General features: G+C 33.1%; 1 protein-coding gene across 1 annotated transcript; it reads right to left on the reverse strand.

Annotated features, from left to right (window-relative positions):
• Positions 1-273: 273 nt before the first annotated feature.
• On the reverse strand, positions 274-4,460 carry LOC111383634 (7-deoxyloganetin glucosyltransferase-like). The gene is made up of 2 exons (XM_023007751.1): positions 3,773-4,460; positions 274-1,482 (listed from the first exon to the last, which is right to left on the reverse strand). The coding sequence occupies exons 1-2, from the start codon at positions 4,293-4,295 to the stop codon at positions 533-535; spliced, it is 1,473 nt and encodes a 490-aa protein (XP_022863519.1). The 5' UTR covers positions 4,296-4,460; the 3' UTR covers positions 274-532.
• Between the last annotated feature and the right edge of the window lie 8,706 nt (positions 4,461-13,166).

A 13,166-nucleotide genomic window follows, 5' to 3' on the forward strand; every position in this document is an offset into this window, starting at 1 on the left:
CGCAATAGGGGGCGGATGGATATTTTTTTTTACAATATTTTACTTGCATGGAGGGCTTTTACTCACATTTTGTTGTGAATTAAGAATATATTGATATATTTCATCTGGTTAGATATTTTATTTTCCTATTGTGCTAGAGATCGGAAAGAAAATTTGTATTGTCGGATCACAATTTTATTAAAAATTTTATGGATAGTAACGAACTCGAACTTGACCTGATACTGTTGTCAATTGGATAGCGAAATGGAACTTGAGACGCCAGATAAGAAATACTGGATAACAAATTGCACCTTCTTCCATGATCAATAGAACGGTAAGCTGGGACAACATATCTTATCTAGCACCAATACATTTAAGTAGCAGCACTATAATCGTCCCGTTAAATCATAGATATTAAGCCTAAAGATTTAATGACCATTTAATTGGAGGTTGGCGTTAAACATTCATTATTCTTTCAAGTGGTGCTCACATAAGCCAACTTGAGATTAAATTCATTAAGGACTGTTGTACAGCATACTACTTAGTACTGGATTTAAATTAAGCAGTTATTTCCTTTGACCAGTAAAACGTTGTGGATTAATTTGTCCAAATTCATCCACGCTGAACCACAGGCTTCCTCTGATCCACAGGCTTCCTCTGATTTCTCCTTCCACTCTTTAGCTCTTTTCTTCATCTCTTTACCCTTATCTCCATCCATTAATTCTCTCACAACACGCTCCACTTCATCTCTATTCACATCATTACCAATCTCCATTCCAGTACCCCAGACACTGCATGCATATCTACTATTAAGAAACTGATCTCCAAAGAACGGCCAACAAATTATGGGCACCCCACTCGACAGGCTATCTCCGATCGAGTTCCATCCACAGTGACTCAAAAATCCGCCCACAGAAGGATGTTTCAGGACTTGTTCCTGATCGCACCAGCCTGCAATGAAACATCTTCCTTTCGTCTCCTCCTTGAACTGCGGTGGCAACGCTGAGGACTCCCCCATTACTAGGTCTTCTCTTACTATCCATAGAAAATTCTTTCCACTATTACGAAGTCCACATGCAAGTTCAATCAATTGGTGGCTGGTTATGGATGCTACGCTGCCAAAGTTCACGTAAAGTACTGATTCTGGATCCTTGGTGCTCAACCAGTCTAGGCACTCGGGCTCTTCTTTCCACAAGCTGGAACCAAGGGGTTCAACTTTTCTGCCATGAGTGAGTAGCTGAAGAGGGCCTACGGGGTAGAGTGGGGGGCAAAGAGAGGACAGTGCATTCAGAACATTGTTTTCAAGTGCATCATATGTGTTGATAATAATGGCTGCTGCTTTTAGAGCTCGTTTTGATTCGTTGATAATGAAGTTTAACATCAGATCATTGGCATCTGTTGTGCGAACGAAGGTAGGAAAATCTCCAAGAGAAAGATGTATCAAGCCAGGAACCCAGTCTATAACAGTACTGTTTAGATAGCCACTCGTCAAATACTTTTCATCTGTAGAAAAAAGTTAAATTGTGAGAAAAAACATGGCACTGGTGATAGATTTTATCAAAACTTTAAATCTCAAGAACTTGAAAACCTAATTATTTTATTGTCAAGATGCTCCAGTTAAATCACCAAAGAAAATTATAAAGTACGAGATATACCTAGATTCATTAGGAATGATAATTTAATACCAGATCTTGAATACTGAAGATCAATTGCAATCTCTTAATTTTGGCTTATTAATCTTTATTCTTTGTTTCTTGATTTCGGCTTCTTGCTCGATAATCTTGATTACTTCAATTCTTTCTTCTTGATTGATTGTTCTTGATCATGGGCTTTGGATCTTTTGTAAGTATTATGCCCTAAGTCCAATCAACTTTGGACATAAATACTTTTATATATAATTAATGCAATTAAATGGCAGATCTATTATTTAATTAATAGACAATTAAATAAATAATAGAGTCCGTAGATTCAAATCTTCGTAATTTGTTAATCACAAGGAGTTGTGATTGTGAGATACAAATTACATCTGATTGAATCTTAAATCATCCGTGGTCGTAAGTAATAATGAGATACGGATATCGTTATTACGAATAGACCATCACGTGTGGCATTTCTTACTTGTGAAGTAAGTAACTGATCTCACAAGTTAAAGTGTGGTGACACTTAAATGAGCACGTGAATGTTTTGTTATAGAACAGAACATTGGAGACCCGTCGAGAGATTCCACATGGATAACTATCTGAGTGTCAGTGGTTAATCTCAAACGTTCGGTAGTGGAATTGATCCTTTGACTTGAGGTCGTCATGGTACCTTATATGAGGACGGTCATACTTTGGCGGTGTTGGATGTTGCTCTGAAAAGGGCCGCTAATACGACATCGTTCGGGTACGTCAAGAATCGTATGAAGGTTGTGATTGATCAATAAAAAATTCGTCACTCTTAAATAGTAGGAGATTATGATCTGCGTTTCATTCAATTAAGTCAATGATAAAATCCTTGGCCAAGGTGTACTCATAAGTCGAAAAGGAGTTTTCGATTTATATTGACTTAATAGTGGAGTGAAAGATATGATCGATGATCGAGATTGACACAACTCCATATCTCGTAATTGATCGGATCATATTGACGAAGGGATTATAGTTTCACGATAAACGAACGAATTTGATTTTGTCATACCACGTGACATTTCCCGTCACATATATTGCCCTGACACATTGCTAGATGTCAATCAGGAACAGCGAATGTGAATTGACGATAAATTAAAAGGGTGTTTTAATTTATCAATTTTGATTAGATCAAAATAATATTTCACGTCGTTAGGCATTGTGGTCGGGAACCTAATGGGTCACACACAAAAGAGAATTGGAAGATTGCAAATTGGTTAATTTAACAATCGTTGGATAAATTAATTAATTGGATTTGTTATTTATATTTTCGAATTAATTAATTGGATTAATTAATTCACGGACCGGGTTTAATTAATTGGATTAATTAATTATTGGACCGGACCGAGCCGAGCCTGTTTGGGTTTATATAAATACATAACTAGGGTTTGAGGTCCATCAGGTTTTCATTATTCTTGCTGGCACAAGAGAAAACCATAGAGGCTGCAATCATATTCTCTGTGTGGATCACCGTTGGAGGCTGGACAATTGGACAGCTGTGGTGGCAAATCAAGGTTGATAGAATGAAAAGAAAAGCAAAAAGATTGCAGATCTGGAAAATGTACAATCTTATCACAATTTCTATCTAAACACAAAGGCGATTCTTGGTAGAAATCGAAAATTATTTTAAATTTCGCTGTGCATGTATAAGTAGATTCCCAACATCTTCATCTTCAATATGTTCTCTCTTAATATTCTTATATTAATGGGATGATACATAGAATAAGAATCACATATGAATTTTGAACCATAACCATATTTGTTGTTTCCATATGTATTTCGGCACATCATGGAATACAATCCTAATAGATCCCATCTCTACAAATATTTAGGTACACACTTTATTTAAATGTCCAAAGCTCAATAATTTTAATTCTTTATTAGATCACTTTAAATGGACTTAGTTTTAAGATAGCTTTCATATACAATTAATTACACGTTTAAGCCTACATGACAAATTAAAACTCAACAATTGGTCCTTTGCTCTCTCAAAGTGAAAGAAAGAAATTTTATATGTAGTGCATAGCAAGCTAATTAATCATATATAGAAATTTCACTCTAGTAAAAGAGTTTACTGCAAATTCAATTATATGAGCATATACAAAAAATAAAAAATAAAAAAATGATACCTTTGAGAGGGCATATTCCCTTTTCAATAAGAGAAGGTATTTGTAGATAACACAATAGGTTGGCTGCACTGGTAGTCCTTAGTAGCGCGCAAGGCACACCAATTTCTTGGGCAGCTTCAAGTGCAAAAGTCATGATAGCATCAGAAACAATGCAAGTAACCTTTGAATTTGGTGAAGCAGTAACGTTGAGTTGTGCAAGTAGGAGGCGAAAAGGGGCTAAGCAATTTTTCTGAGTAGAATCACAGAGAGACGGAATTTGATGCATTGCACTATCATCAATAGGAGGAAGGCCATCTGGGATTGTCCTAAAATCGAAATCTGGAAGTGGACTATTAAAAAAGTGGAGGCTTTTGGATTTGATTAAGCGTCTGTGGTTGTGTTCTGTGTTGACAAAAGTGATCTTAAAGCCTTTGTGGTGCAGGAGAATGGCCAGCTTTAGCATAGGGTTTATATGGCCCTGTGCTGGGAATGGGATACACACAGCATGAGGCTTTTCACTTGCTGTATCTTCATCAGATGCCATCGATCTGTGATGTGTTTGTGTGCCTGTGGAAATTAATCAATCCACTCTTTTATCTTCCCAAAGGCCCATGTTGAACAAGAAAATGCACAGGTCCACCTTCTTCCCTGCCTGCAAGAGGTAGTTAAGAATATTAAAGATGCATAATTGCAGGGGGCCTCCATTCTCTCGTTTGATAATGATTTTGAAAGGTATTTTTCTTTTTTGATAAATGGTGGTAAAAAAGTATGAAAAAATTATGAAAAATACCCATTTTTTAAACAATCTTGTTATATGTAAATCAATGTTTATATAGAAGTTAAAATCGAATTTTTAGTAGATTTTGATAGAAGTTAATGAAATATGTGGTTGAAAAGTTATAGAATCCAAAAACTACGTAGTTGAAATAAATTGTTGACTTTGACATAGATTAAAACCAAATGGGGCATAAAAATAGAGTCAGCTTTTTATTGAATCATTTCCCTCCAACTCATTTTATAGTGCAACTTTTGGATATTTTTTCTTGCAAAGTAGATTACTTTTTGAAAAAATATGTGATTAAAATGAGTATTGGAGAAAAGTGATTATTAAATAATCAAAATCAAACAAACATGCTTTCTACCCGGTCACACTCCATAGCAAATGGCCGAGACATTATCTTATATTCATGTTTCTTTTCACTTATTAAGCTAACCCAAACACGCCCTTATCGTTTTCATATTCTCTTGAGGAAGATGGGAGAAATGGAAAATTCTTGGTAACAAGTTGCATTCGCTGTCTTATTTTAATGTTAAAGTGGCAGACATGTGTATATTTATATATAGTAGAACAGATGGTGGGAAGCGACAGCAGATGCACGTGGTCCAATAATGAATGAAAATACATTAAAAATCTATATCCTCCTATACGTACACGTCACAGACATTCCACATTTCAATAAATGTTCAACATAATATAAATATTCCATCTAAAGTTTTCTTTTAAGGCTCGATTTGATTGTAAGAATGAAATTTAGGTGAAAAGAAAACGAATTTCAAGAAATTGAATTGTCTAAAACTTATTTTATTATGAATTATCAATTAAATAAGTTTGATTGGTATGATTTTTTACTTGAAAAATATTGAAATTTTGGATCTTTTAGTGTTCATTTAATTTTGTTTTTCATGAAAATTGTCAATTTAAGGGATGAATTTTTTTACAATTGTGGATAGAATTTATTTTCATTGCAAAAAAAAATAATAATAATAAATAAATAAATAAAAGAAGAGGAGGAGGAAAATGGAAGTCATTTTCAGACCTTTCCACCAATTCAAGGAAAAGGTCAAATGAAAAGAGAAAAGGGAAAATGATGGAAAATGATTATTATTATTATTATTATTATTATTATTATCATTTTATTTATTTTTTCCATTTTCCATGTCAAACAGGTCTTTCATCAATATGGACTGAATTTCATTTTGACTTCAGCATATGGAATATTTTAATTAATTGAACGAGTTTAAATTATTTTTATTACCACCAGATATTAAACACCATCAGAAATAGATAATATTATTCTATATTCTATAAAAACAAATCAAGCAATATTAACAAATAATTTGAGATAAAATCACGTCTTGTTGAAGATAAGAAACATTGGATCTCCTTCTCCGATATGTTTATCCCAATGTTTTAAAAAGCGTAAAGAGTTATTAGACGTGAGCCGAAACTTCAAACTTTGGAAACTTAAGCAAGCCTAAGCCTCGCTTAGGAGTAATTTTTTTTATTTATAATATTATTTTAAATTTTTAATCATTTTGAAAATTATTTAATCATTAAAATAATATATATTGGACATCTAAAGTTATAAAATATAATATTTATTCAATAACTCTTACCATTATTCAATTATATAATTTTCAAAATTTCAAAATACAAAAATTAAAATATTTTTTATAGTTTCAATTTTTTTCCTAGACAAGTCCTACTTCACAGGGCTTTGTTTGTGCTCCATTCTTCCATATTATTTTTTCTACAGTAATCATTTTCGATCACACATTATTTATTAAAATAATATTACACGTAAATAAAAAACCCTTCATTATTCTTTAACCACACATTTCAACATCAATCACTATTCCATAATATATTACTCACAAATAATGGGACACAACAAACACTAGATTTATAGGAGTTTCAACATGCCTTTGGAGTTTGTAATAAGATAAGTCTCAAGATCATAATTACATAATGTAAATATTAACAAAACTTAGAATTTTATTTAACTATTTAAATAAAATCATTTTTAACTTTTTTAAAGATAAAATCTTTTAAAAAATTAAAATTAAAGTCAAATGATTTTTTTAAAAATAATAATAAGCTAAAATCAAATGAAAGACTTTTAAAAAATAAAATAATAATAATAATAAAGCGCGTCTATGGAAGACGAAATAATTAAAAGAAAAATCCAATTGTCTAGACGCGAAGTGAGGTGTTTTGCTCGAGCTTTGAGCCTAGGTATCACCTAGATTCCGCTTAGACGATTTTTTCAGAACACTGATTTATCCTAGTTTTGCTGTAAGGAAGGTCCTGGATTTTTGACGTAGTGTGTCCAATTTAATTGAATAAATTGAAAAACTTATTAATTTTACCCTTATTTAACAAAACTCTTTTGAAATTATGACCCCATTTGGCCCCCTTTTTTTAAAATGAAAATGAGTGGAATAATTTTTATTTTTATCTTTTTGAAAATGAGTGGTTGAAAAAGAAGGAAAAATTTTAGATTTATATGTAATATTATTTTATGGAAGACTGTGTGGTTGAAAATATAATAAAGATAAATACAATAGAAATCAATGGAGGCCAAACGGGTGCTATAAACTGATCAAAGTTAATTTGAATTATTAGACTCACAACTTTTATTCATCTTTCAACAGATAAATCATGAAATTTACCAATTTATGATTTTGAAAAAGTTTTGTCAACGTGAGCTAAATGTTAAATATACATTTGCCCAAGGTATTTTGTTTACCTAAATTCTCGCTTTATTTTTGAAGTGTACTTATGTTGCCATGGTGTTAAATAATAGATATATACCCAACTTTGTCTAGACTTAGAGATTTTTGAATAAATAAAAGAAGCATTTGGACCATTCCGTGTTTTCGAGTACGGTTTTATTATTATTATTATTTTTTTATTTTTTTTGAGTTGTAAAATTAATTTCATCCCTTAACAGCTTATTATTGTAAACCCGCAATGTCAACTTCATGGAAACTATTTTTTTTTTCTTTTTAGTGCATATAAAGAAAATTATAGTGAAATTGTGCTCATTGCTTAAAAAATAATAAAAAACTGAAAAATAGTTTATCTGCATTTTATTTTTATTTTTTATTTTCATTTACACCTAATTAATACTTTTTGAAAAATTACTAACATTTCAATCCGACAAAACCTAAACCTAATTATCAGATTTGCACCCTCAAACCATATCAAGAATAACCACCACAATGCCCCACATGGGGTGGTCGAGTTGGTGGAGTAAGTGAGTGCGGAGACCTTAGGTCACGAGTTCGAACCCTACTAACACTTTCTCAATCGAGCCTGTCGCACAGAGTTTGCCTAGTGCGATTTACATGGCTGACATGGTTTGCAGGTTATTGCGTTAGCTCGAGAATTTACTTAGTGGGCACTCGAATGGTAGCGACTGCGAGTCCCCTAGAGAGAGAGAGAGAGAGAAAAGCGAAGAATAACCACCACAAACCCAAGCAATTAAAGCTCTAACAAGCCCCCCAGGGCACATCCAAGTTGGCGGAACAATCACATTGGGGGGCTCTGGAACCAAGTGTGGGGAGTTCGATTCCTGGTTGAAGCAGCCAAGTGATGTAATAACCAGAGGAAGGGTTGGAGCAGCTTGATGATGTAATAACCATGGAGGAGGGTCCCTTTGGGGAAGGAGTAAAAGCCATGTGGGAACCAACAAGGGCACAACCTGCGATTTACCTCCACTAGTCACTGAGGGGCCGTGGGCTAGAGGTCGAGGATTTAGTCTGGCTAAGCTGGGACACCTGGGTTATCAAAAAAAAAAAAAAATTAAAGCTCTAACAACATTTTCTTCGCGACCCTCTACCAAGTAGCAACCACAAGTGACTTCCTAAATTAAAATTTTCGAATCGATCTAGATTTGCATCATTTTCTTTTACTTGACAGATTTAGAACAATATTATAATAATTTCTCTCTCTTGTTTATTACATTGTAGAAAATTTGTAGTGATTGAATATTGAATCATTAATGCTGGGTGAACAAGTCCAATGATCGCCACAACCACTGTCAATAGGCCTGTTTGAGCATAGATTTCATATTGAATTAGGGAAAATTGCAGCAGGGTTCAAACCTTTCACATTTTTTGCAGATTTTATCTTAATTTTCACTTTATGCCATCCAAATTCCAAACCTTTAAAAAATATGCACATGGGGTCCAAATTGATGGAAATAATCTATTTGACTGTTTATTGACCAATAAAATTGAATTTTGACCAATGTAAAAGGGTAAAAAGGTAATCTTGATATTTAAACCTATAATAAAATAATTAAAATAAATAACTAAAACAAAATTAATATAAAAGGAAAAACTATTAATCTCCTTCTTCACCCCATTCCACCCAAAACCATCGCCCAAATTCATTGCCCAAAACCACTACCATTCTCCGACCAAAAACACCATGGTGCTTTGCTTAGCTAGGCGTTTCGTAGAATAGTTGGTGTTCCAAATTGAGTCATTCAAAGAAAGACTCACCAAATTGCTTCCTTCAAGCCGAATATCGTGCCAGAAAGACGACTAATTTACATTCTTCATTTCCTCTAACTCTGAATATAGGAATTAATTATGTATTGATTAATGTGGGTGAGAAAGGGTCTGCAAGTGGGTATATAAGGTCGAAAAGCAGGAAAATTCTAGGAAGTTGAATATGTGATGGCACGTAGTAGAGCGGCAAGTAAAAATCGCTAAATCAGAAAATCGAATCGAAACCGTATTCTAGAAACCGGTCGGTTTGGTGACACGTGGACTCGGTCAACGAAATGATTTTGAACCAAATCAAAACGGTTTGGTTTATGTTTTCGAATTTTAATTACGGTTTAAAACCAAACCAGATCAGCGAAAAAATATATAAAAATAAAAAAATGAAAAAAATGATTTTTTTTTTGAAAATTCGGCCAAATATATAAAATTCAATAGTTTTGTCATTTGTGGATATTTTTGTCAATTTCTAATTTTTTATTACATATATATTATTATTATTATCCAACAATTTTAATTTATATTTAATAATCTCAAGATTAACATAATCTATCAAAAGTCTTTCTCCTCTTCAGAATTTAGATAAACTCCAGCCAACACCCAACACAATCTTGAGTCATCGGCACCACACACTTCTTTTTTAGATTTTTCACGCCTCTTCAACGTTGAATTGAAGTCCATTATATCAAATCGAAGACAAAGAGATCATAGATCTTCAGTGATAATATTTGATATGAATAAAATTTCAGATCAATAATTTTTTTAGAGCAAATTAAGGTAAGAATCTGAAATTAAATGTCTTTTGTAACATCACAAACATAAACTTGTGTAATATTTATGTTTAGATATTGTAAACAATTGTTTTATTAGTGTGGTTGGTTATTTCTTTGTCTAATCAGTATCTTTTTTTAAGATACGTTGATCACGAGGTCTTGTTGAATATCATTATATTTTTTGGGCCTTATATCTAGTTTAGTAGACTTGTATTGTAATATTATTGTATCTTCATTAGCATAAAAAATGTGAACAAAAATGAAAAAAAAACTATGTTTTAGTTTATTGTGATTTCACTTTGATTTAGTTGGTATTTAAATTTAGAGTAGATATATTTAGCCCCTGTTTGGGCCATTCATTCCATATTATCATAATGAGAAAATTGATCGTTGGAGAGGAGGCTGGGTCCCACACATGAAACAGCAGGTCAACAAAGACGGCCGGACTTGTGGGATAACGGTCCAAAATTTTTTTGTTCCAAAAATTTGGTTCAAACAAAGGCTTAGTTTGTTTTAGATTTATTGCTAGTAAGATATAAATATATATTGAATTCAATGAATTAATGACATAAAAGTAGACGGGAAAAAAATATATACGGCGAAATCGATAGTTTAAAATCGGACCAAACCGTTAGGTTTAGGTTTGAGTTTTTTTAAAACCGTTCAAAATTGTTTGATCTATGTTGAGTTTTTCTCAAATCTGTTTAAACGGTTTGATTTGAAAATCTGTTAAAAATTGATAAAATCAAAGCGTTTACACCCCTAGCACGTAGATTTGGTAAAGGTAATACTGTGCAAGAGAAAAGGAAAGTCAGAAAAATGGAAGTTTGAATTAAAAATTTACAATGCAGTTTAGGTGTGAATACTTCTCATGGCGCCAACTAGATTATTAATCAGATTTTGAGGTCGGAGAATTGTGGTGGTTTTGGGCGGGGTGAAGATGAATAGTTTTTCCTTTTATTTTTATTTTGTTTTAATTATTTATTTTAATTATTTTCTTATTGGGTTAAATAATAAAGTTACCTTTTTACCCTTTTAAATTGGTCAAAATTGATCAAAGTTTAATTTTATTGGTCAACTAACGGTTAAATGGACGGTTTCCATCCATTTGGTCCTTAGGCGTATATTTTTTAAAGGTTTGGGACTACAAAGTGAAGGTTAGAGTAAAGTCTGCTAAAACATAAAATAAAAGGTGAGGAACCTCTGCTACAATTTCCCTATTGAATTATGGCGATGATGATTGAATGACGGTAGCGATGTCTAGGAATTTGAAGCCCACAAGGGTAATAAATAAGGAAAAAGCCTCCCTACCAGAAGAAAGCTTGACAGAGGCTTTGACAGCCTCCTCACAAAGTCGAGCCCCAATGAATAAACAATTGGGAGAAAGAAGCTGCCCCAACCCCCTAATGTGAGGGTTGATCAGGGCTTCTGGAACCATTTTTCGAGCAATGCAGCACGGTCCAATAAATAACGTCGAATGCGATGGTGTTGAAATTTTGGAAAGAGAGTATGATATTAATATCAATAAATGCTGTTTATACAAAGATAGGTTACAATGTTAGGTGACAAAATGACGTGTACGCGCCCCTATGAGGTGGCCGAATTGGTGGAGTAGGTGAGCGCGCGAAAATCGTTGGTCACGAATTCGATTCCCCCTACCAAACTTTCTCGGTCGAGCCTATCGCACAGGACTTGTCTAGTGCGGTTTACTTGGTTGGGGTGATTTGCAAGTTATTGCGTCAGCCCGATAATTTATCCAATGCGCATCCAAATGGAAGTAGCTGTATATTTCTCTGTCATATAAAAAAAAAAAAAAAAGAAGAAGAAGACGTGTACGGTTGGATTTTAACACGTCAGTAAAAAATGAGGGCGCCAAAAATGGGTTTAGCCCCACTTTATTGTTATATTAAAAAAAGGCTAAATTCGAAAAACGTTTCCTCTCCCACATTTTTCCGTAGTCAACTCCGCTTCCAACCATTTCCTCCAAAAGATGGAATTATACAAAACAGAAATTTTAACAATGTATGCATAAACCAATGCTTGTAAAATGAAACAATATAGAAGCAGAAATTAGGCGGCAAAATAGAGAGCCTTTCCGCCACTGCCATATTCTTCATATTCTCCACATACAGAGAGGCAGAAATTTCCAATGAAATTGCCCGTTTCTTCCATCTTCTCCACTCCGGCCATATTCATCTCCGAATTTTTTGTGCGTGTTCTTGCTGCTACTTTTTCTGTTCTCTTCCCCCATTCTTCTTGATCTTTTGATGAACTTTTTAGAAGATACAAGTACTGTCGGGAATGACTAATTTGTTCGAAATAGAGCTAAATACATATTAAATCCAATATGAAACATGCTACAGTTGGATTTAATCAACCAAAATCTTGTTTTTTGACAATAAAAAAAAAAAAAAAACTCAGATTAAAGAGCTGGGCTTCACCGCGCTGCTGGAATCGAGCGGCTGCCTGAGATGGGATGACGCTGGAGGTGCGGAGACTGCTGGAATTTAGTGCTTTGGGAGGAAATGAGTTGGAAGAGAAAGAAAATGGGTTGGAAGGGAACGGTCGATTTCAATTTGATTTGGAGGAAAGGAGAGAGAGACAGAGATGTTGGATTTTAAATTTTTATGGTTTTTATTTTATTTATAAGAGTAATGCCACGTCACTTTTTCAAAATGGGATGTCAAGGGACTTGGTATTTATAGCGCGATTGTATTAATATATACCCATGTTTGGTTTAAATAAAAATGGGATTTTTAGTAGATTTTGATAAATAAATAAAAATAGTGAAATGTATGGTTGAAATGTTAAAAAAATTATGAACCTTGTGAAATGTGTGGTAAAAAATAAAATTTGGCCAAAAATGAGTTTCAATAAATGTGGACAAAACAGAGATTACATATTACCCCATAAATCATAAAATAAGTGATGTTTCCTATGTAACATATAACATGTAAAACAATAGTAAAAATAAAAGAAGAACATCGTAACACATAACAAACACATAATAGACTGTAACATATATAAAATAAGTAAACATTAAAAATATTGGAAAATGAATTGTTTTTATTTTTATTTTTTTTATAGGATAAGTAGGGTAGTTGTCAAAATTTTCCAAAATTATTCGGCTCTTATCTAGGATCATTTGGACTTCATACTTAGCGGGCTGCAGTATCTTTTAAATACAAATGAAAATTACACTCGACCATATTTTTCAAGATCCAATTTTAAAAATTAAATCTGAAGTTTTTTTATACAAAAATTAGATATTAATTCGGAACTTTAATATTAATAATATCACCAAATTTCATACCAACCCTAATTCCCTCTCTCTCTCTCTCATTTCT

Source organism: Olea europaea, unplaced genomic scaffold, assembly GCF_002742605.1.
Source record: "Olea europaea var. sylvestris unplaced genomic scaffold, O_europaea_v1 scaffold2729, whole genome shotgun sequence".
Classification (NCBI taxonomy): Eukaryota; Viridiplantae; Streptophyta; class Magnoliopsida; order Lamiales; family Oleaceae; genus Olea; species Olea europaea.